The 27,871-nt window shown below is 44.3% G+C and overlaps 1 protein-coding gene across 8 annotated transcripts in view; it reads right to left on the bottom strand.

The window, feature by feature from the left end:
- Positions 1–27,871, bottom strand: part of LOC107325293 (collagen alpha-1(XIV) chain-like) — a 90,453-nt gene that overhangs the window by 2,018 nt on the left and 60,564 nt on the right. For 4 of the 8 annotated variants that reach the window (XM_085544417.1, XM_085544462.1, XM_085544514.1 and 1 more), the window contains 18 exons: positions 27,617–27,652; positions 25,318–25,374; positions 25,055–25,126; positions 23,974–24,045; positions 23,642–23,677; positions 17,728–17,808; positions 17,365–17,418; positions 16,986–17,039; positions 16,133–16,195; positions 15,650–15,712; positions 14,803–14,919; positions 12,401–12,478; positions 12,086–12,139; positions 10,874–10,922; positions 9,874–9,912; positions 7,730–7,894; positions 5,266–5,337; positions 4,611–4,781 (listed from right to left, as the gene is read on the bottom strand). In XM_085544417.1, coding sequence (XP_085400543.1) covers positions 4,611–4,781; positions 5,266–5,337; positions 7,730–7,894; positions 9,874–9,912; positions 10,874–10,922; positions 12,086–12,139; positions 12,401–12,478; positions 14,803–14,919; positions 15,650–15,712; positions 16,133–16,195; positions 16,986–17,039; positions 17,365–17,418; positions 17,728–17,808; positions 23,642–23,677; positions 23,974–24,045; positions 25,055–25,126; positions 25,318–25,374; positions 27,617–27,652 — 1,333 coding nt within the window. Of the gene's footprint in view, positions 1–2,594; positions 2,940–4,610; positions 4,782–5,265; positions 5,338–7,729; positions 7,895–9,873; positions 9,913–10,873; positions 10,923–12,085; positions 12,140–12,400; positions 12,479–14,802; positions 14,920–15,649; positions 15,713–16,132; positions 16,196–16,985; positions 17,040–17,364; positions 17,419–17,727; positions 17,809–23,641; positions 23,678–23,973; positions 24,046–25,054; positions 25,127–25,317; positions 25,375–27,616; positions 27,653–27,871 lie in introns of those variants that run through there. The other 4 variants (XM_032448671.2, XM_032448736.2, XM_085544560.1 and 1 more) reach the window with 3 other exon arrangements.

Raw genomic sequence — 27,871 nt, forward strand, 5'->3', positions numbered from 1 at the left:
TCAAGAAACTCAATTAGAGTAACGTGACATTTCCAAGGAAACACCGAGGAGGCATTCCGGTAATATTTTGGCCCTGCCAAAGCAGTTCAGATGGCAAATTGATAATAAACGTTTAAGGTTAGATGTATTTAAAAAATAATAAATAAATAAAAATCAAGTTATCAGTTTCCCATTATGCCTAAGCTCCCAGAGCACTGATGGGAAATTCAAGCTGCGTTTAATACACCCAGCAGAGGACCAAACAGCTCGATCTTATACACTTGCCTACAGTACTGGTTTCTACTCCCCAGCTCTTCCAAGCTGCTTTGAAGACTGGGTTAAATCCCCCATCTCCCTGGTGAGCTGCTGCTTTGGCCTGTATTGTCAGCATGGTTTAAGGGTCCTGAGCAAAATCAACCCCAAAAGGCTCTACCTGACTCCTTAACTGTGAAACCAGGTGGCTAAATCATATAATCATAAAATGATTTGGGTTAGATGGGACCTTTGAGATTGTCTAGTTCCAATCCCCTTACTATAGGCAAGGACACCTGACCAAGTTGCTCAAATCCCCATCCAGCCTGGCCAAGCCAACCACCAAACTTAGTTTTGAGATATGCTCACTCCTGGCCAAGCATGGAACCCAAAGCTGCCAAGAAATTCTGCATGTGAGGAGATGAAGCCCTATTTAAGTTGATGGCAATAGACTTAAAAGCAAAAATGTTGTCCCATTCCTTCAGTGTCCTGGGAATAATGAGGCAGAAAAAGAAATTCTGAGTTTCTTTGTGTTCTCAGGTGGGTCCCAGATCTTATATCCATGCTCCCACATCCATGGTCCCAGGTTCATTGGCTCACACACAGCCGCCTCCTGACCATCACTGTGCTGCTGATTCACAGCCATAAAAATTATCTTCATGCAATTACCACTGCTTATCTCCTCCTCAGACTTGATGTCAGCATAACATGCCTGCCAAGTGCTTTGCTGGCCCACAGAAATACACCCTCCTCTTCCCCAATGCCCTGGTAAAATTGATAGGTGGACAAAGAAATGTGGGCCTGGGGCCTCTGGGGGAGCAGCCAAGGGATGGAGGAAATCTTCCTGCCTTGTTTTTGATCTGCCCATATAAATATTTTTTGTTCCAATCCAGATGTGGGCTGGTTTGCATCAGAAAGGATCATTCCATGTCCCTGTTCATTGCAGGGGAGTTGGACCAGATGGCCCTTAAGAGTCTGTTCCAACTCAAATGATTCTATGACTCAGGGTATGGCATGTTGCAGCCAGAGACATCCCAGCCCAAGTCAATGTGGATGAGCCACTATGGAGATGCCCTTCCTATGTCCCAGTCCCTTTTCTCCATCTCTTTTCAGGCTCTGAAATGTTCTCTTTGCAAAACTGTGGCATCTCAACAGATTGTTCCCATTGGCAAGTTTCCACCTAAAGATAAATTTTCCTACCTGTGTATGGTGACTGCTCTTTTTCAATGCAATGCCTCCTGGGCTGCAGCACCTGCACAGCCGGGTTCCCCAGAAACATCACTTTATGCTGCGGCTTCACCTGGAAACACAGCGAAGCTTTAATTTGGATGAGGCTGCAGCCAATATTTTGCCTCAGCCAGGAACATTTTGTTTCTTCTCTGAGGGGTTTTATTTATTTATTTTTGCTGTGATGCAGTTGCCTGAATATTTTTTGTCTTGCCGAAGTACGGGAGAGACTGGAAACGTTGGTCTGAAAATGTCACATCTTTTGTTTCTTGCATTTACCAAATTCCGTGTTTTTTGTTTGTTTTATGTTTTATTTTGGTTGCAGAAGGGATAAAGAACACAGATTTTTTCTGCTAAACTCTCCTTGCAACCAGGGACATTGTGGGCAAGGGAAATCTTGGTGTCCTATCTGTAGCGATGAGGCAACCCTGCTCAGCCAGGGAAATCTGAGCTCAACCTTTTAATAAACACCCCTGATAATTTCCTAATTATTTCCCCCTGTTCCTCTCCACCATAAATCCTCATTTAACCATTACATTCCCACCAAGGCTGTTTGGAGGTAGATAGGCAATCTCCAGTGCAATCCTTGAAGACATGTTGCAATGAGAGGTGCTGTTTTTGGGCACTGCATTTCCTACCTCATCATGACAGTGCTTTTTTCACTCTTGTAAAAGGCAGAATCTTTCACTTCTGTGGTTGTTTTGGCAAACTATGAGTATTTGAGGACACAGGAGAGACTTTCATGCTGTTGGGTCTCCTTTGGCCCTTCTAGGAGTCCACGCTGTCCCATGATGTGCACTTGGAGGAGATGTTATTGGACAGGACTCCTCTAATCTGGGCCCACAAGGACACCAAAACCCAAAGGTTTACCTTCCCACTTGATTTCCCCATCTCTCCTTGAAGACTTCGAGGTGGGATTTGTAGGGAGAAGTCCATTTACTTTCTTATCATACAATCTGGGACAGAGAAATTGGACTTGCTAAAGACCATGGGGAGTTTGCCTGGTTATCTGCCACAGGATAGGGCTCAATCTGCCCATTCAATTGGACATGGAGCAATGGCAATTTCTACTTTTCCATCTGCTTTTCTTAATAGGGTCATCAGTCCTGAGTTGAGTTACGAGCTAGAAATGATACTCAGCAGCATTAACACACTTTTATTTTACAAAAATAAACTCACGGGTAGGTGTCACCTGGATTTGCACAGTCATGCTGTGGGCAAAGGGTGCAGTTGTGAGCATCTGGGCTTTCCTGAGCACTCAGATGATTCCCTCTTCTCATACCAATTTGTTTCCTGATCATAATAACAAGTATTTCAACATCTTTTTTTTTTTTTTTTTTTTTTTTTGCCCAGCATCTGCTTCTTCATGTTAAACTGTTTGTCTTGTTTGCTGAGTCTCCAAGATGTCCCAGAGAAACTTCTTGAAGCTTTGTTTATCTTCGATTTATGCACAGCCACTGCAGCTGATCACCTCCCTCTGACTGGTGTCGGAAAGCATGAGAAAGAGAAAACAAAGGGGATGTTGGAGGCTGGCTGTAACATGGGCTTTGTCTTGAACCTCCCATGTCTGGAAATGCTGAGGAGGTCTCTGACAGCATGGGGTGTCCATGCCTGGTCATATTGTGACATGCCAGACACTGATACAGCAAATATCCTGATCCGGGTCATCTTTGGGAATTCTTTAGGGTCAGTCAGGAGAAATCAAAAAATCATTTGAGTTGTAAGGGAACCTTCAAGGTCATATAATCCTCCCCCCTGCAATGAACAGGGACACCTACAGCTTGATCAGGTTGCTCAAAGCTCTGAGCCTGACTCTTCATGTCTCCAAGGATGGTGGATCTACCACATCTATGGCCAACCTGTCCCAGTTCTTCACTACCCTTTTGGTGATCCATGAAGGACATAAACCTGGCCTGGGTTTGTAGGACTATCACTCCACAGTGTCTGCTTCTCTCTATTAAGTGAGATATGGAGCTGAAGATATCTACAGCTACTTCAGGGAGCCTATGTGCTCATTTAATGCTCGTGCCCCAAGCTTGCAGCATTGGGCATGAAGAGGCTCATTTCTTACTCAGGGATTTAAAGCATTGAGAGTGACTTCCCACCCAGGTATGGTGCACTGCAAAGAGGCACCATAGAGGCAGATCACTAAATGTGAGAACTAGCCAGGCTAAGTGGGCTCCAAGTAACAGTTGAACCTCATCAGAATTATTATTATTATCGTTACTATTTGTTTTGGAAAAAGAATACATTTCTTCTGCTGCTCAGAAGGGTTTCTTCCATTTAGAGAAAAGACTGAGAGAGGAGCACCTTTCTAGGGAAGCATTTCAGCTGCAGCTCATGTACTGCTTGGCAGCAGTGGCATTTGCATTACCATCAGGGCCAGCAGGAGCTATTTTCATACAGTCATAGAATAGCTTATGTTGGAGGGGACCTTGAAGTTGTCCTGTTCCAACTCACCCGCCATGGGCAGGGTTGCCAGCCATCAGATCAGGCTGTCCAAGATTCCCTCCAACACGGCCTTGAATGCCCCCATGGCAAGCTTTCCCCAGTGCTTGTACAGACCCCTCAGATCACCCTCACATCCACCCTGTTTCATCAATGGATGTAGGCCAAGGGAGAAGATGTTCAGGAGCTCTCAGGATGGGCTGGAGGGGATCTGAGTGGGAAGTGAACTGGGAACAAGAGGAGAAGTAGACCTTGAAACTAGAGAAACAAGTGAAACTTGGAGGTATGGATGGGGAAGGTTATAGGATTGCCTGGGGGGGCAGGGTATGTCAAAAGCCACAACAGCTGGGCATCCCATCCTGGAGAAGTCTGTGGGCAAACTGGTCTCCTCAAGGCCTCTGCTGCCATTCAAAGTGGCAATTCTGCCTTGAAAACATCCCTTTTCACTATAGGTGAGAGGAAAACCTTCTCCTTCTCCCCTTTTTGTCTGACCTGTCCACCTTCCTCCCATGCTGCTCCAAATCATCCTTCTATCATCCTGGCTTATTAAATGAAGCAGAGTAGTAGAGTTGCCCTCATCCTGCCGTGGCTTGCAGCCTGGTCCTTGGTGGCACGCCATAAGGCAATGGAGATGGGCATATCCTGGATGTGTTTTCCTGCTTCCTCCTAGTTGGAGGATCAGAGGGTCAATGGGGATTTCTCACCTGCTGAGGTTTTACACCGCCATTCACACTTCCTCTTGGTTTCAAAGCGGTTGCTGTTCCCTTGGCACCCCCCAAAGATGAAGGGTCGACAGGCGTTTGCTGCTGGGTGGAAGTACCAACGCAGAGTATAGTGTTGACAGGAGCCCTCATCCATTGGCTGTAGGCAGGGGGCTGCAGGGAGAAACCCCACAATCACTCACACATGGGATTTAGGTGGGAAAAGATCACCGTGATTCCACCTTGGACAAACACATGGGGCTGGTGCAATGGCTCCCATTGTCCCATGGTCATCACAATGAGGCTGGAAGAGCAAAGGAGGCAACAAGGACTAAGGATGGATTCCCGGAGTGGGATGAGCACAAAGCTCCTCACTGTAGGGTTGGTTGCTTTTGGGGGCATTGCACAGGAGACTCTCACCATTCATTTTGTCTTGTATGGTTGGATAACACAGAATGGGCTGAAAACACTCCCTAGTTTGTTCACCACCAGAACAAATGCAGCTACTTTAAAGCCAAGTGTGAAGCTGAGACTTGAACCTCTGCTTGCTGGCATGTATAGCTCTTTCAGCCCCACATCCCCTTGATCTCAGAGCCAAAAAGCACTTCTCACCCGGGAAGTGACTTCCCTAAATGTCACTTAATTCAGCTTATTTCACCTGGTAATTGATTGTGAGCTTCTCGGCGCTTGTACAGAGGAAGACCTGTTATCGGCTGCACACTGGGAGCTGCTGGGGAAGCAAATGGAAATCACACATAATAAGGGCATGCAAACAAATTAGCCATCATTTAAATATTGATCATTGGAACCTTACATGGCTTTCCACTGGCTAACAAGTTCCCTTAATAAATGTCATAGAGCTATTGGTGAGGCAGGGGGAGGAACTGGAGGCAATAAAATTCTTAATGGTGTTAAACAACTCAGTCAAAAAGGTTGGGTGTTAGTCAGAGAAAATGGAAGCATTTGTGGTTGCTTGCAAGAGATAAATGTCAGGCTGGAGTTTTGTAAATCTGAAAGCTTTGAAAAGCCAGGGGCGATTGTAATCTGGCAGTAATAACCCTCCGACTGCAGAATCCTGTTAACATTTCCAGCGCCTATCGGCACTCATCACTTAGTGGAGCGATTTATGGGCCCTCCTGCCTCAGACCTAAGCTTTAATGGGATTGTCGGCTGGCGACGGCGGCAGCTGTGATTCAATAACGTGTGGTACGCTCTGTCGATCTCAAACCGCCCCGATCCCAAATGCTGCCTTGATATAAAGTGAGTTTAAAGCCAGATGGATGATGTTTCCCAAGCACAACACAGATATTAGGTGAGAGCTTGAGTGATGGGAAAGAGGAAGGTGGAGATGGCTGAGGCCAGCTCCAGGTTTAGCTGGATATGTGAGGATTATTTGTTCCTTAGCGGATTACGTGGGAAAAAAAAAATGAGATAATCATCACTAGGTTTGACTTAAAACTCTTCCCAAAGCTCAGGAAAGTACCATCATATGTAATAAAGGTGAAGATATATAAAATGTAGGCCAACAATGTGTGTAGGCTGCCACTTGTTTTGAGATTTGAAAGCATGTATTACTACATGAATTGATTGGTCAACTCATTTGTCTTTTGGAATGCACCTTGCCCTGTGAATACCCATCTTTGTGAGCTGAAGCAGTGACTGTCCCCTTGCCCATACCAATGGGCAATGCTCCATCCATTGAACTCAACCTTCCTCCTCCTGTTGACAAAATCTGGGCAGTCATGGTGTAAACATCTGAATTTCTGGTTTTCTGAACTGGACGAAATGTGACTCAACTGAACTCTCCCTTCTCTTGAATTCTGCAGTTTCTTGTGGTATGCTTGGACTTTGAGTACTGAGTGAAGAAAACACTTCATAAGCAAGGCCGTAATCACCCAGCAGCATTTCTGCACAGTGCTTTCACTCTCTATCTCCCAAAAATGAAGAGTAAAAGGCAAATGTTGCAGATGAAGTCAGAAGGACCACGGGTGAATGTGGAGTGGTCTGAAGATGTGATGGATACGTGGGAAGGCGGTTCATATAGGTCACATTAGGTGAAGGTAATTTCCATCTTGCTGCTAAGATTCAGGGCAGAAATTCTCAGAAACTCCTGAATTCAATGATATCAAAGGCTTTGTTCACCTCCATCAAGTTGCAGGGCAGAGGGATGTCCTGAGATCCTTGAAAAACCACCCATGAATAATTAGCCCATGGGGATAGAAGGAGGTATATGACTGGTATGCACTGAAGGGATCTTATTGGTCATCAGGTCTGCATGATATTGGGCAAAGATGTTCCTCACTGTAATGCTCATTTCAGTGATCTGAAATAAAGCTGAAACTGCCCCATCCTGTCCTTTCCCTGGAGAGATGGTCATTCTCAGCCAAGCATTAATGGTATCCAACAGATCTGTCTCCTGAGCTTTTCTGCCAGTACACCATCCCAGTCAATCCCAGGATGGTGGATGGTCCTGGAGCAAACTGGGGATTCATCCTATCAGCTGTTCCTGCAGACCAGGCCATAACATCCCTCTAGCCCTGCACAGGAAAGACTGTACTGCATGCATCTTCAGAGCAGGACCTTGGCTGTTCTGTCTCCCCCTCTCTCTTGGCCAAGACAAAGGGAAAGAAACAGAACCAGTTGTTTTCCCATTAGCTGCAGTTATGAGTTTTACCCATTAATGTGTTCATGGGGCCCTGGGCAGAAATAGTCTGTAATAGCTTGAGTGTTTGGTCTCAGAGATGTGATTTTTGGCTGGTAGAAAGCCTTACTAGAAGTTGCAGAGGACACGAGGGGGACAACATCAGCCTGAAAACACTGGCTGCCTTCTTCCAGCACTTAAAAATGTGTTCTTTGATAGGTGGTGAACACCAATGGGACCAAGTGTGTTTGGCTTTTCCCTCACCCACACACTGGAACATTGGATGACCTCACACCCGAGCCATAGAGAAGCATGGGGGATCTCATGTAGGAGCCTTTGCTGGGAATCCTACATCTGTGTCCTTTCTACCACAAGGGAAAGGAATTTAGCACTGGGTTCATACTGTGCTCTGGGAGAGGTGAAGGCATCACTTTGAACGATAGAAAAGACCAAAAGCAATCAGCCAAGCAGCTGTACTTACCCGTTGTAAGAGAAGGTGTCTCCAGGAAGGACTCTGATGTCATCCATGTGGTCATGCTCTGGGTTTTGTTGGGCATTTCTTCCCAGTTTTCACCATCCCTTCCAGGGTGTTTTTGAGGCTTAAAATAACCTTGGAGCTGCCTCTTGTGTTCAATTGCTTTCAGGCCTGTGGATTTAATTGCTGGGTCAGTGATGATGAAATCTGGCACCACAGTTTGACAGCTGAGGTATCTTGCTTGGAAAAAAACAATCGTAGTTCAACAAAATGGTACAAAAAGTCACAGACTACAGGTATGGCAACAAGTTAGGAAACTATTTCTCAAATCATTTACACTCTAGAGAAGGGCAAGAACTTGCAGACAGCTCATACTGTCTCCTGTCTTCTCAAGGAAGGCTGGGATAGGTTAAACTTATTCAGAATAAATTAAAGGAAGCTGTTCCCAAGGAGTGTGGTGGAACTCATTGGTACCTCCATGGCTGTGTTCACAGTGTCACTTGGGATGGAGTTCTGATCAAAGCTATAATTAAAGGTCTGTGGGACCTTAGCATACTCATGACACATTAAGCTGTGCCAGTCTTCCTGCTGGATGGGCAGCATGTTAGCAGGGCAGATATTTTATGGGTTTTGGCTTTATGTATGTACAAGGTTGGCAGTTACAGGACAGTAGATCTGATGGAGCCTGGCTGTGCAAAGCTGACCCAGAATCTTGTTGTAAAGCAATCTGGACCAGCAAACTGAATCCATTCCATATCAACTCCATAGCGTGTCTACTGTGGTTTTGATCTTGCTTTGCAAACTGACTGCTATTTCTAAAATGATACCTTGAACACGAGTTGGAGACAGGACCAAGTGCTTCTTGCTGAGCATCTGGATAACACGCAGAGCCCATCTGAGTTATGAATGCAAAACATTTCAACACGGGCTTTTTTTGTAGGAGCACAAAGGCTTCTGTGTCCAAGAGCATTCAGCACGCAGGATTCATCTGCCCTGATTTATTATAGCAGCAAGTAGAGGCCAGTGTAAGGGCAGGATCCCAGGGATGGGGCCATGGATAACACCAGGGAGAAATGATCTCTACCCTGATAGTTTTGCTTTCTAAATACAGAGCAGGAGAGGGGGAAGCAGAGTTTGGAAAGGACTATATTGTTCCTAATGTAATTGGGAATGTCCCATGCCAAGGGAGTCCCCAGCTGCTCCTTGTGTCTGTGATTACATTGGCTCAGTACAACCAGAGCAAGGCTGCTGCCAAGCAGCTCAGCTGTTTGCTTCTTGACCCATCTTTCTGTTTAGTAAGTAAGTCCCTGGCTTTATGAAATGCTCTGCTTTCATATACTGTGAAACTATGTGCCACGAAGGCTAAAAACAACGACAACAAAACAGTTATGGAGGAAAAATTAAAGGAAATCAATTCCTGGAGAAGATAATTTCATTTTAGAGGCAAACTGCTGCTCATCCTTTGATTATGCCTGTTTCAAACACTGAACAGGTAGGAAAAGACTAACTGCAGAGGCTGCAAGAAGAGTGTCTGGTGCCATCCAAGACAGGAAAGTCCTTGTGTTACAAAGACCCCAAACATCCCATGATGACATACAGAGCATAAGATACATCCACGCATACCTTATCTGGGGCTGGATGCATCACCTTGGGCACTGCCCACCCAGAAAGTGACTCTTTTAAGTGTTGTTTAATTCAGCACAGAGGATGAGCCCTTGGACAAATGTTTGATTTGGACTCCACGATCCTTATAGGTCTCTTCCAACTTGGGATATTCTATGAGTCTATGATTCTGAATGAGGGGTCTCCAATATATCAGCAGATTAACCAAATGACATGGACCATAAGAAATAGGTTTCCATAGCAGGAGATGGAATGTTGTATTTTGTCTTAAGAGTACAGGGTGGAAGTTGGTGACCTCTTGGATTCCCTCTTAAACCTGTTTCTTTATATTTCCCTCAAGAAATAGCCCCCCTAAAAGCTGGGACCTACAAACATTCAGTGATCCCGGCTCATTTTCCATGCTGAAACTCAGAAAAAGGCATTTATTCTTAATGGCATCATTTCACTCAGCCTAGGGGGTAAGGAGAAACATCCTTCAAGACAATGCACATTCCTATGTGTTTCTATGTGGATATCAACAGACTTACCCCTTTTCATAAGCATCCTTCCCAGCTCATCTCCACAGTCTGCAAACAGAAGATAGGGCAGAGTTTGTTTGCTGCTTCTTATTTATTTGTTTATTTATTATTGTTATAGGCAGCACATGCTTTCATGGGTTTATACCCGATTTCCACCCCTTAAGACATTCACATGCTTCCTAATGTCAGAAACAAGTGTGACTCCATCTTGGTAAGTGCAGTGGTGACCTTCAATGCTCTTTGGCCATAGGAATGCTCGAGGGAGTCGGGCAGCTCTGCTGGACCTTTGCAGGGCAAGGAAGCAAAGACCACAAAAGACTAAAGCCTTTATGATGTGGGGGTTTTGGAGTCAAAAAATCCCCAAGCATGGTTTTCCTCGCTATTTTTTTTTTTTGTTACCTTTGTGTTCCTGGTTGACAGATATGGAACAGGCTGCCCAGAGAGGTGGTGGAGCCACTGTCCCTGGAGGTGCTCAAGATATGAGGAGATTTGGCACTGAGGGACATGGTTAGTGGGCAGCATTGGTGTACAGTTAGACTGGATGATTTTAGAGATCTTTTCCAGCCTTAATGATTCCATGATTCTGCTTTCACTGAAGAGGTGTCAAGAAGTGCCACATAGCAGAGAGGAATTAAAGTGTTGTTATCAAGCAAAATGCAGCTCCAAACTTTCCCCCGTGACCCAGAACCTTTCACCAATCAGTGGGGAAATGGAGATGAGTGGGGAGGAAAGCATTGCTGACAAAACCACTGGGGAAGAAATGTGAAGACAGAGGGTTTAAAGGGAAAGAATTAAGAGTGTGTGTAGGAGGTCAGGGCTACAGCAGAGACTCTGCAGCCCAGAAGCCCACACTCATCTCCAAGCATAGCAAGGTGACGTGTCTCTGCACACTGCTAATGGGGTGATATTTGCTGTGTCGAGCAAGCATGTGCTGCCACTCAAATTACTCCAATTTAGTTGCTGCCAGCAGTCAGAGCGACGGCCCCAAGCAGCTCACCAACTGACTTACCACATTGGCCTCTCATTTCGCTCCTGACCACCTCCTTCACCTCTTCCTCCTGTGTTTTAGGGAGAAAGAAGTGATTAACAGAGATTTCCTATCCCTGCTCCATCTCCCTCAGCTTTTTTTTTCCCATTCTACTGGTGCAGCCTGGCTTTGAGCACTCTGCACAGTTTTGGGTGCCACAATAGAATAAAAACATGAAACAGCTGGTGAGCAACCAAAGGAGGGATATGAAAGTGGGGAAAGCTCTGGAGGGCAAGATGCATGAGGAGTGGCTGAGGTCCCTTGGCTTGTTTGGCCCAGAGCAGGAGTGCTTGGACACCACGCTCAGACATAGGGCTTAGGTAGTCTTCTGTGGAGTCAAGGTTGGACTCAATGATCCTTGTGAGTCCCTTCCAAGTGGGGATATTCTATGACTATGTCCCAGCCAGACTTCTCTTCATAGAATCACAGAATCATTAAGGTTGGAAAAGACCATTAAGATCATCCAGTCCAACCATCAACCCATTTTTACCGTAAGCGTGGTGAGGCACTGGAAGGTATTACTAAGAGGTGTGTGGATGCCCCATACTTGGATTCATTCAAGGTCAGAGTGGACCAGGCTCTGAGCACCTGATTGAGATGTAGATGTTTCTTTTCACTGCAGGAGAGTTGGACTAGATGCCCTCTGAAAGTCCCTTCCAACTCAACTTGTTCTATGATTCTGTGAGTTTAAGTTGAGCATCCTCCATGCCCAGTGGTAGGCATCCTAGTGTAAATTTGTATGATCACTGTCTTTTAAGGGTGGCAAGTCTTGGGGCATTTGCTGTGTAGAAATCGCAGCTTAACTCAGTATCCCATTCATAGGACACCCTTGCCATTAACACCTATTCTAAAATTAATACTGCCAGACATCTACACACTGAAAAGATGCAAATACAGTGTGGTATCAACCATATCTGCTGAGAATGAGTTTGAAACATCACGGTAAGGATGGAAGAGAAGACATATACCCCAAACTCTGGGTCACAGTTTACTGCCTAGCATATTGCTCCTGCCTCAGCCCATACACATCTGATATCTCTGGTTAAAGGCCAACACTCTCATTTCCCAGATGTTCTCTGCATTAATTTGTTTCTCATCATTTCCCTCCTCCTTTACGCCTCTTAGGGGCATTTGGCCCCATTTTTTCTATTCAGCCCTGTGTAATAGGATGTCATCTTAGATTAAAGTACTCACAGAAAGACCAGGATCTCCCTTTTCTCCTTTCTGACCAGCTGGACCATTTTCACCCTGTTAAAAACACTTAAGTCATTACAAAAGCTCAGTAGATTGAACATTAAACGCTTCAAGAATAAGTGCACCTTAGAAAGGAAAGGATGCTCTAGAAATGGAGATGGGGAAAAAATGCTCACTTGTTTTCCCATAAATTTAAGGTTTATCAGTGAGCAGGAAGGTACGATCTCATCCACATGCAGTGAAACAAAGTGTATATCAGAGGGTTGGTGCAGGCTCCCTCACCAGGACACAAGGATGGCTCATCCTCATACTGACCATTACTCCTTTTTGCCCATCCATGCCTGGAGGACCTCTGAGGCATATCTGAGGTCTTCCTCTTCTTCCTCGTGGACCCTAGAGAAAATGAGAACAGCTCCATTAGTAGTACTGGGACAACCTATGGAGACTTGGGGTATTTCCCCTAAAGCTTTACATGGGTATTAGTAGCCCTCTGGATCTCCAGACAGATCAGATGTGATGAAACAGAGCCCTGGACTTTGAGCCATCTGCCCCACGTGGGCAACCACAAGGATCTCCTTATAGTCACACCCTTCAGAAAGGGCAGATGCTATGGGGCAGAAGTTTTCCTTCTCCAGATCTTTGTTCAGCACTAATTTAATAATCAGAGTCTCAGCAGGAGGAGAAGGACATGCAGAATAAGATAACACCCTCCCACATTAGAAATGGTTCAAACCTAGGGACTTTCTCTTTTCACTTAGGGAAAAGACGAGTAGAAGTGTGGGTGTAGAAAGCAGCACCTCACAGTTAATCTCGTTAATCAATGTCTAAATGAAAGTCATTTATTATCTCATGCATGGCTTTCTAAGCATGCAGTGCTTGTAAATGCTAATCTAAAAACTTCCATCCTTTTTAAACATACATGAAGGACTCTCATACTTTCGGCTGCTTCCTCCCTTGCGTGATTCTTTTCATACATTTTTCATGACAAGGTGCAGCCTGGGGAGCGAGGAAGAAAAGAACAACGGTCTGGGGCCGGATCTGGTCCTTACTTCAGTGTTCTAGAAGGGGGTTTCTATACCTTGCCACCCTAGGGGCAGTTTTTCCAATAATCACCCATGGTTTCATGATGAAACATGGTGTGGGATCCAGCTGTAGCTGCTGAGAAATGCTGGAGTCCCAAAGCTTCCTCTGTACTCAGATTGCTCTTAGTCAAGCCTTTATTTGATGTCATAGGACACAATACAGACATTCAACCTGATCATCACTTCAACACGGACCTTAATTTTTCCATAGGACTTAAACCCCAGCACTGGGTATTCCTTGTGTTTTGGTTTCAAACTTCTTTGCCATTCGGGTATGTGGTTTAGTGGGCTTTGTGTTGATGAGTTGATGGTTGGACTTGATGACCTTTGAGGTCTTTTCCAGCCTTAATGATTCGATGACAGTATGTTTATGTGTCCTCTACATACACACACACAAGGATTAAATTCTTAGATGCATTTTTATAAGGACACATCACCCAATAGTGAGACATGTCACACCAAGTGAGGCTGGCACAAGTTAAAACAGGGCTATCTCTGAGATGGCTGAAATGATGTAGCTCATCTTTCAGGTAGTCACCCAACTTCAGCTTTTCTTTTGTTCTCTGTTCTCTCATGTTAATGTATATGTTCTTTTGTCCAAGCCTAAAACTCAGACAGTTCCATCACTTGAAAAAGGTATTTTCACTTTCAGTCCTCTTGTGCTTGAAAAGTTTTTTGTTACTTAATGGATGCTACCTAAGGGTGGGTGATTAGCATTAATCTCTAGTATTGTCCCTCTGCATTGTGTTGGCAGCAGCAAGACATCCTTCATTACCATAGAATCTGGATGCAGCATGTTCCTACTCATAAACAGCATTAGCATGTCTCATTTCCAAGTCTTTTTGTTACATTTCAAAAGATGCCTAGCATGTCTTGCATGCAGAGACACCTATATGGAGTGGGCTTCAAATGGGTTCTGAAAGCCACTTGCTCCTTCTGAAGCCTGGGCATCCTGCTCCCTAGATAATTAGCAACAGGAGGGGTGCACTTGAGGCTAAATTGAAATTAGCAGCCTTCTTTCCTTCATTGAGAGGTCATGTCTTGCACTGCAGATAGGAAAAGTAGAGAGGAAAGGAAAAAATACTTCTGGGGATAAATACACCAAGAGATGAAGCAGGTTGACCAAGATCCCACAGAAAGATAGCAGATGTTGCAGCCATCCTCTGTCAGTTTGGGAGACCTCAGGAGCCAGTTTCTAAGCGGAGGATACGTATGGAATCACAGAATCATTAAGGTTGGAAAAGACTTCTAAGACCAAGTCCAACCATTGACCCACTGCCATCATGCCCACTAAACCATGCCCTCAAGTGCCTTATCTCCATGATTCTTAAACACAATAACTCCACCACATCCCTGGGCAGCCTGCATACATAGTGACATGGGAGGACACATCTGGTGCTCTGTGTCACATGAGGGTGTGAGATGCAACCACCTGGATGGCAATTGGAGAAGAGACTTCTAGCAGAGCTCTCCATGGAAGATAAATCCATGAGGTCTAGGGCAGCATCTAACTCCTCCTGATCTTGGAGGAGCATGGCTGCATGTGGATCCTTACTAAAGTTGTTCTGTAAGCACTGATATATGGGTTCCTAGAGAGCACAGGTGACATGGCATTAAGGACCACTTGCTGCTCACCTGTGGTCCTGGTTTGCCCTGGGGCCCTTGAGGTCCATCTGGTCCAGCAGCTCCGACCTTTCCAGGCCATCCCATTTGTCCTTTGAAGCCTCCCAAACCAGGAACTCCTTTTGAACCCTAAGAATCAGCAGGAGAGAGCAATTCAGAGGTTTTTTATCAAGCACAGGTAAAAAATACCTGTGTCAGGTGTGTCAGGCCAATCAAATATTACCCAAATATTTTCATGGGCCTTGGCAATACGGTGAGATCATTTTGTTTTGCTTTCCATTCAACCCTTCCAGAAAGCAACTAATTGCTTGGTGACATGGATGTTCCTCCCCTCTAGGATGATGCCCAACAACTTCTAATGCCAAACTCTCTTTAAATATGTAAGAAGATTCCTTTAGTCTGTCTTTTCCCACTCCCATGACCAGAGTGCCTAGGAAGCAGTAGTATTATCCATTTTCTCTTCTCTTCAAGATGCCCAGCACCCTGTATAGGGTGGTGTTAAAATCATAGAACTATAGAATATCCCAAGTTGGGTCCATAAAGATAATCCAGTCCAAGTCATTGGGTTGAATAAACTCTGACAACTCATCACACTTTAAAGGTCTAGATAGCTTTTCCTCATGCTAAGCATACACCCTCCTGGGGTTTCATGCATCAGCAGGAGGTGAATTTAGGAAGACCTCCTTTTCCTGCCCTTTTCACCTGCAGTCCCAGCCTCAGTGCTCCAGACAGTTGACATTTGACCGCTGAAAAGGGTACATATGATGCATAAAGTGCATAATATTGTTAACTCGACCTGATGGATGTGGGATTCATTCTTTCATAAATGGCAGCTCGATGCAGTGTGGCAAGCACTAACCTTTTCTCCTTTCTCCCCAGGAATCCCAAGGGCACCGTCATCACCTGGTACTCCTTGTTCACCCTGGAGGGAGCCAAGATAAAATTACTGCCAATGCAGACTTGTCATGGTTGCAGTTTTCTGAACAAACCATCTCTCCTTCACATTACAGTATTATTTATTAAGTGGAACCCTCAGCCTGTGCACTAGTGGTACTCAAAGAGACTGAGAGTAATCATGTTAAAAAGCCCAGTTACTTATCATGTGCAATAGTGCATGAGAAGCATCTGGGCTGGGGTGGATGAACTTGGATGAGTTGAGTGAAGAGGTCTCTACCCCCAGATGTCCAAGAATTTTCACCCAAATATATGTCAGACTATAAGATTAGATACAAAATAGCCCTGTTTATGCTTTAAAAAAGAAATAAGCACATTACACATGTTGTTTCCCAAAGGTTTTAGGCAACTTCTCATTTGCTGGTAGATGTGCAATTTTGGTATTCACCTTTGGTCCGTATGGTCCATCTGATCCTGGGATTCCTGGCTTTCCAGGACTGCCAATCTCTCCCTATGGATGCAAAAGCAATGAATGGGCTGTAAGCACATACAACCTCTAAAACACTGGGACAACTAGCTCCAAAATGACAAGGTGAGTAAATGGTGCTGTGGAGGGTATGGAAATGATGATACTTCTGGTAGGAGAAACCCTAAATACAGGAAAATTCCTACTTCAGACTGACGTAGACTTTAGATTGCCCTGAATTCATAACCACTTACATGTAAGTAGGTGGGAAATTCACTGAACAGTACTTAATTTACCCAACAGGCCAAGGCAGATGAAGGAAAATATTAATAATAGAAATATATCCCCTTGGTACAGTCGTCAAGTGCTCCCTTACATCTTATTGAGCTTTTCAAAACCCTTCATAAAAAGACCATTAAAGGCCATTATCCCTGTTTATAGAGAAAGGACCATTGGTGCTGGCAATCAGAGCAATGTGCCTGGCAGTAATTGCAAATCAAGTCCAGGCAGTTGCTAAGCCACAGACCAGAAGGATATTTCAGAAGGAGTTCAGACTGTAAAAAGAAAATGTGTCAATCCTCAGACTGTGACCACATATCGCTATGCTGCAGCCTTCAGCTTCAAGCCATAGAATCATAGAATCATTAAGGTTGGAAAAGATCACTAAGATCATCTGGTCCAGCCATCAATCCATCGCCACCATGGAGAGGGTCTTCTCCTGCATGAGCTAGCGTGGTTTCTTCAAGCATGGTGTTACCCTTGCAATGAGTAAGAATAGGAATCAGCGATGGAAATTAGGCTACCAGAGCAGGAGATAGAGTTATGCTGAGCTCACCTTGATGCCCTTGGCTCCTGGAGCACCAATGAGTCCTGGCAGCCCACGTAAGCCCTGGGGAGAAAACAAATCATGGGAAGCCATTGATGTTGCATCAAGGTGAGGGCAAGTAGGATGAAAACTGTGCACTTGGTTAGCCCTAATGCAAGAATGTCCCTGACCCACAGAACCACTCCCCAGTGTGGAGTCTGAGTTCTCTCTGCTTGTCCTAACCTTTGTTTCACAGGATGACAGAGTGGCTGAGGTTGGAAGGGACCTTTGGAGGTCATTTTATCCAACCACTCTGTTCAAACAGAGCCATAAAGAGATGGCTGTCCAGAACAACATCCAGACAGCTTTTTGAATATGGAAATTTCATAGGATCTCACCCAGCTCCTACCTTTGTTCCTTTCCGCCCAATGTCCCCAGCGATCCCAGGATCACCTTTTTCTCCCTAAAAATTAAAATAAAATAAAATAAAATAAAATAAAATAAACATATAATAAACATCCTGACAGGTTAAGAATGCAGCCCTGGTGATAGCATTACTTTGCATTTATATTTTTCTTTTAACCACTGGGTTAAACTAGAAAGTTTAGGCAGAATTTTCATCTTTCTTTTAGAAAGTGTTGCCCTGAACTCTTGTTCCTTATTTCAGTAATGGGAAACTCAGGGTGCGGGAGGAGAAATGAGCTCAGGTTTGAGAAAGACCAGGAGCTTCTTTATGCTTTCCAAACTAACCACATCCTTTCCATCTACTCACTGGCTTCCCCTTCTGTCCCTGAAGACCTCTGTCACCTTTGGCTCCCTTGATTCCATTCTTCCCATTGAGGCCTGCTGTACCCTGCCAAAGAGGAGCACAATGAATTTCTGTGTTAACTTTTGCAAAGAGACCACAGAGTACAGCCATCAGGATGGAAGCTCAATAATAACAGCCTGAATAGCACATTCCAACAGCTGGAGATCAGAAGCCACCCTAATACTAGTACTGAGAGATGAGGCTTGGGTTAATAACCATTCCCCATGGACTTGACAGCTACCAGCAAGTGCAACTCAGAAGTTGGCTATGTGGTTAAATTCAATGTGTGAGCAACTACTCTACTTGCTGAGTGCAGATCCATGCATGGGGTTGTTCACTGTTTCAGTTCAGATAACATCTCCCATCTGGGGATAAAAGAGATTCTCATCCAGCCCAAACATATGGACAATATAGGACAGGGGTACTCCACCATGAAAACACAGTTTTGCTATGACCCATGAGCTATTCTGCAGCTTAGCTCAGCCTGGGACCTATAAGACTTCTTCAAATCCCTTCCCAACCCTGGCTGCCCTTTATATTTTGGAGTAAAGGAAGTATTTGAGAAAAGACTACATGCTTTTCCATGTCTCTGTTGGTCACGTCTGGACTGGGTAAAGTCCATGTTCCTCAAGCCCTGCCTGTATGATCTGGCCTGAATATCTCATGCATGCTCTTTATTTACTGGTAACTATTTATTGAAACAATCAATATGAAGCTCTTGCTGAGGAAGTAAATGGACTATAAAAAGCACAACTAATTAGAATTTCTGTTTGTTAGGACAGATTGCATGTTTGGAGGGTAATAAACCTTTTGGTTTAATGGTTAAATCTCAAGAGCCCAGGATACCTTCAATTGCCTGGCATTTTTCAGATTGCTCTGAACTAGGTACAGATCCATCTGGCTAGGGATTTATATATATACACCTGTACCCAAGGGGATGGGCTAAGGCTTGTTCTTGAATACTGCCCGATCCTGAAGGAACTTGACAATAGTTATCAACTTCCCAATTAGCTCTAATAGCCCGCTCAGCACCTGAATTTATTCATCCATAGGGGCTTCTGTGTCAAAGTGAGTCCTTTCTGTCTTTTCCTGTGCTTCCCCCTCCTTCCTGACTCTAACTCATAGCCCTTCTGTAAGACTGCAAGGTGCTTCTTGCCTTGAACCTGAATGGAGCCCAGATGGCTTTTGCAAGAGTAAAGCTCAGAATGTGTGCTATTAAGTAGAAGAGTAGATGGTCTCAGGTGTGCCTACTCCAGTAAACCATAGAATCATTAAGGTTGGAAAAGACCTCTAAGATAATCAGATCCAACCGTCAAACCATCCCCACCATGCCCACTAAGTCATGTCCCTCAGAGCCAAATCTCCTCATATCTGAACACCTTCATGGATGGTGACTCTCCTTGGCCATCCTCTTCCAATACATTATCATTCTTTCAGAGAAGAAATTGCCCCTTGTAACCAACCTGAACCACCTCAGCTGGGAAGAGTTAAGAAGGAAGAGGATTTAAAAATAAGAATGAGAAGAAAATGTTCATGCACTCACTGAGCAAGGGAAACAAGATGAAATTTGTTAGCTGAGATTTACATTCTGTGTTTTGCTAGGGCAAATAAAGGCCGGGCAATAAAAGCTAGTAAAATGGTAGTTTAAAGGTAATTGCTGGTGGACTACTGGAAATGGCTTTTGCTGTTTGGTTCTGTTATTAAAGTGTTGCTGGAACAGGCTTCATTTAACTATAGAGACGCCAGGTTGCACGAAGGCATGGCAACACAGAAGCTTAGTCATAAGTCCTGACGCAAAGATGACTTTGAGCTGAGGTTCTCTACATAAATTCCTGCAACGATTTGGGCTGGAGCCAGGGAGGAGCCTGTGTCGTCACCAGGCTCATCGTCTCCATTCAGATGAGCTGGGAAATTAGCTGGGTCACCCTTGGAAAGCATCAAATCCATCCGCAGGAATGCACTGCAACCCGAAAAGATCAATCCGAAGCAGCAGGGAAGACACATCAAACGACTAATGCATTTCCAAACCATGATATAGGCCAGCCACGTTCAATCTAGGCATAGGGGAGAGCAGTGCTGTGCAGTGCAGAATCAAGTGATGGCAAAAAACTGGATGCATTTTGGTACACTGGCTAAACACAGAGAAGAATATGCAGCTGTTCTTTCCATTTCGATAAAGGAGTTTGAAAACAGGTTTCAAGATTGCAAAAAAGAAAAAAAAAAAATCATAAATACACATTTATGACACCATTTTTAGTTGATATCAATACAAGACCTGCAAGACTTGGAAGGTAAAGAGTTGCAATCAGATATTCAACTCAAAAAATCTGATCGTGTCTCTTTATCACTTCCATACCAGAGGGAAACATCCCTCGCTTCACAATCATGCCTTATTCATGTGCACACTGCTGAAAAGCAGGGGCATTTGTGATCAGTTGTCAAGGACGAAGTGCAGGAAAAGTAAAATTCCATCAAAAAAAGAAATAAATCCCTGCTCCGAAAGTAATGCCTCCTGTTTTATTAAGTTGGCCCTTAATGGCTGAGGCAGATGTTGGCGGTATGTTAGTAGAGGTTGAACCTTCCCACCAATATCCTCTCACATTTTTTGTTGCTGTGTGACAGATGGCAACACAGGGGCACAGAAAGTCACCTGATGTGGAAGTCTGTATAAAGCAAAGTTGTATCACTGAATTCATCCATGTGGAAGAAAATTGCACCCACTGATATTCACTGACACTTGCTGAGTGTTTATGGAAACCAAAGAGTGGATGTTGCAAGGTGAGGCAGCGTGTGGTGCATTTAAACTGTGGCAGCAGTGGTTTGCAGCTGAGAATTTGCTCTATCAAACAGTGCTATTGTGCCCTCTTGTAGTCTCCGTGGAAATAATTACGAGGCATTACTTTCAGAGCAACTTATGTGTATGGGGCCCAAGGCCCAAGCAAGCCAAAAAGTTGGAGACTTGTGGCATAGGCTATTACCTTTGCTAAAACTTTTCCCACCTCCTGGGCTCCAGTGCTGGATATTTGATGGGAAGATACATCTGAAGGAGGTGGGAGTCTCAAGGCGAGAGTTCCAAATGTGTTTTTACTCATTCCCTGATGTATTTTGTGTCTAGATGCCAATTTATTTAGGCGAAGATTTCCACCTGTGTCTAGAAGGTCTGTCTGACCAAGTTCCTGACTACCTTGGACTTTCCAGAAATGCTCATGGCACCCTCTTTGGCCAAAATAATTTCAGTTAATGGCTTTTCCCACTCTAAGTGGGAAGTCAGAGGCACCTTTTGTCCTAGGATGGATTTCCACACCTCACCTTTTTTCAGCTCTGGCTTGAAATGACCCCACTGGTCAGCAGGCAGAAGAACTGAGTTTCCAAGTGGATTCACCTTCTGGGCTTTCAAATGGATTCATGCCGCCATTAGAGGGAGGTAGGGCTCTCATGTTGGTTCCCTGAATAGCTTTTCTATAGCTTTATCTGCTTTAAGAGCTCTAGTGCTTTTATGTTGTTTGATAAAGTCAAATTCATGTTGGGTATTATCAAATCTAGCATAGTCTTGAGTTCGAGGGCCTTGGCTGTAACGTAATGAAGTTCTCTGCATAACGTAATGAGGTTCTCTGCACAGATTCCTGCAAAGATTTGGGCTGGAGCCATGGATGAACCTGTGTCAACAACGCTTTAGCTTCCTCAGATATATGACAAGGATCTGAGGACTGCTGGGCAGCTATAGAGCTCAGTTCTCAAGAGGACATGAAGAAAATCTCTGAGACCCTGTTTGTAAAGCTAGTGAGGAGGACTGCAATCCAGGACAGAGAAGACCTAGGAATGTGTAATTGTAGACACAAAATTGTAAACACAATTGTAAACACAAAATAGGGAGTAGTAGCAAGAAATGGGGAGAAGAGTATTCATAATACAGCTTTAGGGAGAGTAATGGGTTAATCTGCTAGAATTTTAATGCATGAAGGATGAGATATATAGAAGAGGAGTTGGAAGCCTTAATACATAATCAGGATTGCACTTTAATAGGCATAACACAGACTAGAACATTAATATCAAAGGGTGAAGCAGGGCAAGAATATAAATGTAAGTGTGTAGTGCTTTTAGAAAAGAGGAAAAAGGAAGTGTCTTGAATACCAAGAATGCACTCATTTGCCTTGAGATCAGTTATAAAGTCATCTAAATCCATTCAGATTCTCTGGGCGATGATTATAGGGAGGGGATACAAATGTTGTCACTTGGTTGGGAAGTCCTATAGACCACCAAATCAAAAAGTTAATTGGATGAGTACAAGCTGGTTTACAAGAGTGATTTGTGGCCATGCTGGAACTTTAGTCTCCTCAGATATCAGCCAGGAGGGAATTCAGTAGGATGGAAAGCAATTGGCGAGTTTTTGCAGTGAGTTGGTGGTAATTTGTAGATACAATTGATGGAATTAGAGGGGGCTGAAGGAAAATGAAGACAGTGAGATATTACAACTGAGGCTTTGCATAAAAGAGATTGGGTACAGGAAGAGTGGATCAAGTCGTGTCTGCCTTGAAGAAAAGGGAAAGAGAAGACTAGAGCAATGATAGATGAAGCAGCCTAAACACCCGTCTCCTTTAACATGGAAGAAAACAATCAAAGGATCTGTGAACACTTTGAAGACAAAGTGAGACACCGTCAACCTGGTTTTGTGGAGAACAAGTCACATCAGGATGTCGTGTCCTACCACGGGTGTCTGAAATAGACATGAGTCATGGTCTGAGAGTACCCTAAAGCTCTCTATTAAATAGTCTCAGTCCAGAGTGCTCGGATGCGGATAGTGAACACAGCAGACATTTAACCTGAGGTCAGATGAATTTCATCCAGGCTGTCGTATATCATGGCTCCTCTGTCACAGTCTGGGCTTTGATGTGAGAGTTGCAATTTTAGAAATTTAATGAAAAAACAAAACCAAGCATAGTGCTCTTAGTCCAGCTCCAAGCACAGCAGGGATAGCAGGGATAGCATTCCCTGCACCAGCAAAATCACCAAATATTTTCCAAAGAAGGATTATTTAGCTTTCCTTGGATAATGATGAACAAGATGCCAATTTCTGGCCATTAATTATATCATGAATTGAGCCTTATGGGTTCTGGTAGAAAACTGCACATTTCCCAGCCACAAGTTGTCAGGATGGTGGATTCCCACTGGAATTCAATTGAGCTACCTTTTGCTGCTCCACAAATGTCTTTATTCACCCCCTGCACTGCCAAATTTTACTGCTAACAGTTGTCATTTATGGGTTCAGAGGCTCACAGGGAAGCAGTTTCAAAACTGTATTCAATCCAATGTCTACATGTGGTGATCGGAGAATCAGTTAAGTGGCTTGGTTTGGAACAGACCTCAAAGATCACCTAATACCAACCCCCAGTTGAGGGGTACAGCATAGTGATGTCTCATGTCATCCTCATTGCTCTGGTAAAGTGCTCATCAGTTGCTTGCAATCAAGCAGAGGTGGAAATATTTAATTGAATGAAGGCATTTTTCTAAGTGAGTAATTACCAGTTTGGATCATGAGCTCTTAAATACTACACAACTATTACCAGTAATCAGCTGAGCAATGTCATCTGCTCACGTCTGGAAATGCCCCTGGAAATGCTAAAGGCATTAAAAATAATAAGTAGATGCATATTTCATGCGTCTCCTGATGGAAAACACAACGTCCTATTACAACTTACCTTTGGCTTTGGTCCCTCTTGCCCAAGGCTGATTTTCCAGCAAAACCTCTCTGAATGTGGACTTTGTGGAAAAGCATTGAGCCAACATCACCTCACCTCCCCCATGACCCACACATGTGGCCACAGGGGGAGATGCCAGCCCAGCTATGTGCCCAAAGACATAGAAACATGCTCCAACTCACGGCAGAGCCCAGCAGGCCTGGTTCTCCTGGCTCCCCCTGAAAGGAAAGTGATGATGAGTAACAATGGGAAAGGGCTGCACTTCCTCTGGAACTGGGGATTGCCATAGGACTTAACCTACAGCAGATGGAAGGGGCAGATAGGATCCCTTAAATATCTCAGATGGGCAACTGACAATGGAGTCCTACGTTGTTGGTAGCTCCACAACATTTAAATCAGCAGTTTCAAAGGAATCATGCAATCAATCATAGAATGATAGAATGTGATAGAATGTGTGATTTTATGGTTTAGTCCCTAGAGAGGATACCTTAAGATAGGTGCTGGGTGTACTCACCTTCTGTCCCACTGGTCCTCTTGTTCCAAAAAGCCCCATGGCTCCCTTGGAGCCAGCTTCACCTCTGATTCCCTAAAATTATAGAATACCTGTCAAATACATTCTAAATACATCATGCTCTTGAAGAGGCCCCTCCTGAGAAAGAACTTGTGAAGATGGAAGAGTGAAGAACAACAGGAATCATTTCTATAGCAGGCTTGACCTCCAAGGACCTCAATGATCTTTATGGCAGCCAGTGCCAGGGAAGGAAGCCATCGACTTCAGAAACCTCATAGCTCTGTCCTGAAAGAGAATTAGTGCCCAGTGATGGGGACTGAAGGAAAATCAGCAGAGAAGGGTTTAAAGAAGTTTCCCCTTTGCTAACGCTGAAGTACAAAACCCTGGTTGAACTGCTTGTGGTGGAGATACTACTTTGGTGCTCCATCTAAAGACACTCAGATATCAGCCAAAAGGTGCTGTTGCTTTAGGAGACACATATAATAATAATAATAATAATAATAATTATTATTATTATTATTACTACTACTACTAATACTACTATTATTAAATAAGAGAGCAGTCTGACAGATACTGTGTGTGGGACTTCATCTGACAAGAACACAAGTATCACCCATGGGACCTTCTCCACTTTTACAGTCACTGGGGACCTAATCAGGGATGCTGCTGTTGTAGACACTTATATTTATTCTGCACCGCGTCAGACTTTTAGAACAAAACCCATTAACGTGATACAAAAATAGGGATGATTGGTACATGGAGATTTAATTCATGACTCAGTCTGAGAGTGGGAGAGTTATGTGATTCCTTTCAGTGGAGTGATGGGTTGAGACCTGACACCTCCACAGGTGTCAAGGCTCAAGTCCAACCCCAGCCCATCCCCACCATGTCTCTTAGTGCCACATCTCCGTGTTTCTTGAACACATCCAGGGATGGTGACTCCACCACCTCCCTGGGCAGCCTGTGCCAATGTGTTACCACTTTCTGAGCTTCAGGGTTTCTAGCAGCATGTCCAGCTCTTGGAGAGAGGAGAAATGGGACTGTTCCAGTGTTATATGTCTCTGTCGCATTGGGAAGTTCATACCTTTTCTCCTGCAGGACCATCCTCTCCCTTCTCGCCTTTGTCTCCATCAAAACCTGGCAGGCCTTGTTCACCCTGAATGATAGGACAGAAATTAGTGGGGTTGCACCTCTCTCAAGGAAGGACCCAGCTCTCAGTCAGTGGCTTTGGACCAAAGCACTGGTTTGCAATGGATACCCAAGCTGTTCCCCTTGCTGAATCACAACAATAGTAAAACTTATAGAATATCCTGAGTTGGAAAGGACTTATAAGGGTCATCAACTTACAGGATCTCCTTTACTGCCTTTGTAGCCTTGGGGTCCAAAACCAGTCATGGTCTCACCCTAGAGAAAGGAGACACAGAAGAGATGTAGATAACAAGTGGTACCTGAATTCATGGCTCCTAATGAATAGAACCACATTTGCTATGATGGGAAAAACATCAAAAGGGTAACAAACATCTGCAGTGAAGGTGAGCATTTTCCAAACTGTGGCCCATATGGAAGGTATGGGTGAACAGTAATAAGTAAGTTTAATTTATTCTCAGTTAAAAGCTTGGTGATGGATATGCATGGAAGATGACAAGTTATGAATTTTGACAGTGACCTCTTGCTTAAGAAAATTTGGGGCCCAACGGCACATGTCACAGAGAGAAATGAAGCTGTGCATGGGAAAGTGGAACTCTGAGGTTCAGTTCCCAATCTGAAGCCACCAGTGCTAGGACAGGTCTGAATCTGACATGGTGGCTTGTCACCTTCTTCACCGTATGTCACTTGAGATGTCAAGGTTTGCATCTCCTCCCACGTGCAGGACCTGGTTGTAGGCTCATGGTGCCCTGATTTATGGACGTGCAGTTGGAGCTGAGGTTGGCGAGTGGTACTTATGGCACCCATCAGAGCTAGGCTTTTTTACATCAGAAACATTGATTCTGCAAGTCAGGGCACTGTGACCAGCTGACAAATACATGCTTCTAATATGCTTCTGCCCCAAAAGGAGCCCAGAGAGTACTACTAGCATCCTTGGGGGACCCTGAAAGTCCACACAGCAACAAGGAGGACAGGCACAGATGCAGCAAGGCATGGGTTCTGGAGGCAGGACAGACCTGGTAGGGAGGGTGATCTCCTATTACAGAAACAGAAGGGAGCACCTTTCCCCTGTGGAAGATTTTTACACCTGATTTGGACATTGAGTGCAGCCTGCAGTTAGTATTTTGCTATTGTTGTTAGCAGCTCACTGCTCTGATTTATTCTTTTTTTTTTTGCCTCTGAAAGATAAAATAACCCCTTACAGGCTGGTAATTCTCCTTGCTAGCCCCTTTTGGCAGTTGTAGCCTATTTGATACCCATCTCTGTTCAGGGAGACTGTGCTTTTCTGCTAGACTCTTAACAAACACCCATGAATCAACATCCCCCAGAATTTGACCATCTTTTGCAGTTTATACAATGATCACGATCAGATCCTGCTCCAAGTCTATCTTCATATACTTCCTGCTTTCTTGCTTTTGAGAGTCTGTAATGGAGATGGGATGGGGCTCGATCAGTTTTGCAGACAAAAGGGAGCACAAAGATTCTGTAGTTTAAACCAATGCACAGCACAGGCCCTGAAAAGCACACAGTTCCAATTCTATTGATGGAGAGAGAGTTATAAAATAATCAAACTGTAACCACGGGGAATGAATCTAAGCCAATCATCCCTCTCCCCCGGTTCTATCTCATACGCCTCTTTATATTTTATTAAGGTATTCTCTGGAAAATGCATTACACATTCCTTCAACTCGGAAAATGTTTTGGGGCCTCCTCACGAAGCAGATTAGGAGTTGATTTGTCTCTGGAGCAAGTCCCTTTTGAAAGCAGCCTCCTCAGAGACAAATTGGCCCTAATCATTTAATGCCGCATGACTCAAAGGCGGAATCATCATGTAGGTTTTCAAAAACTCATTTTCTTACAAGCCACCTCAGTAAGGGAGGAAGTTAACAAAACACTAGGCAGACATTCAGCATTTTCTGCTCACTTTCTGCACATGGGGTTATTTTGCATTACCTGCTATGAGCCAGACTGGGGTGTGCTTTGGGGTGAGCTGGTTAACAAAAATCAGTGGAACTTTTCTTTCTTCCCTTACCTCATAGGAAGCATTTTTGTGCCCCCGAAAGAACAGCTGCTGAAATGACTTATTTTTTGCTGCTATCAACAGTGTCTGGTTTAGGATCCTATTAAAACTACGGTGCAAGCTCCACTCTGAGCATTGCATAGAGTGCAAGCAAGAGGTCAACAAAGTGGATTGAACCCACTGGAAAATCTCATGAAGGAAGGAGGTATCTAAATCTTGCATTCTATTGCACGGGTGTATAATGTAGATAGAATGGACCCAAACTCTAGGATGCACATAGTGAAGGGAGAAGTTGTAAACAGGGAAACACCCATTAGACAGAAGGAAAACACATATCACTGTTTCTTATCATTTATGTCTCTACTTTGTCTGATCACTGAACTGTTCAAATAACTGTCCATCTGCTCACGTGCAATGATAAAACCCTAACAGCCTTTTACCCCATGTGCCCCAAAAGGTCGCAATCTGGAACGTCCTTACTCTTTCTCCCTTGGGTCCCAGGAGTCCCCGATCACCCTGAAAGCAAGCAAGAAATAAAGACAGTGAGTGCTTCCCTTTTTACTCACCCTTTCTATGCTACTCAGGCCACTGATTTGACACCAAGCCCATCTATCACAGCTGGGAGACAGCTTCCCTGAGCACTCCACCAAAGCTTATCATGGGAGATTGTGCACAACTAAAATGTATTGTGCTGACCAAATATAAAGACCTGGGACTGATGTGTTTTGGCTGACT

This window comes from Coturnix japonica, chromosome 1, assembly GCF_054131305.1.
Source record: "Coturnix japonica strain WE chromosome 1, WE-NBRP24, whole genome shotgun sequence".
In the NCBI taxonomy this organism is placed as follows: Eukaryota; Metazoa; Chordata; class Aves; order Galliformes; family Phasianidae; genus Coturnix; species Coturnix japonica.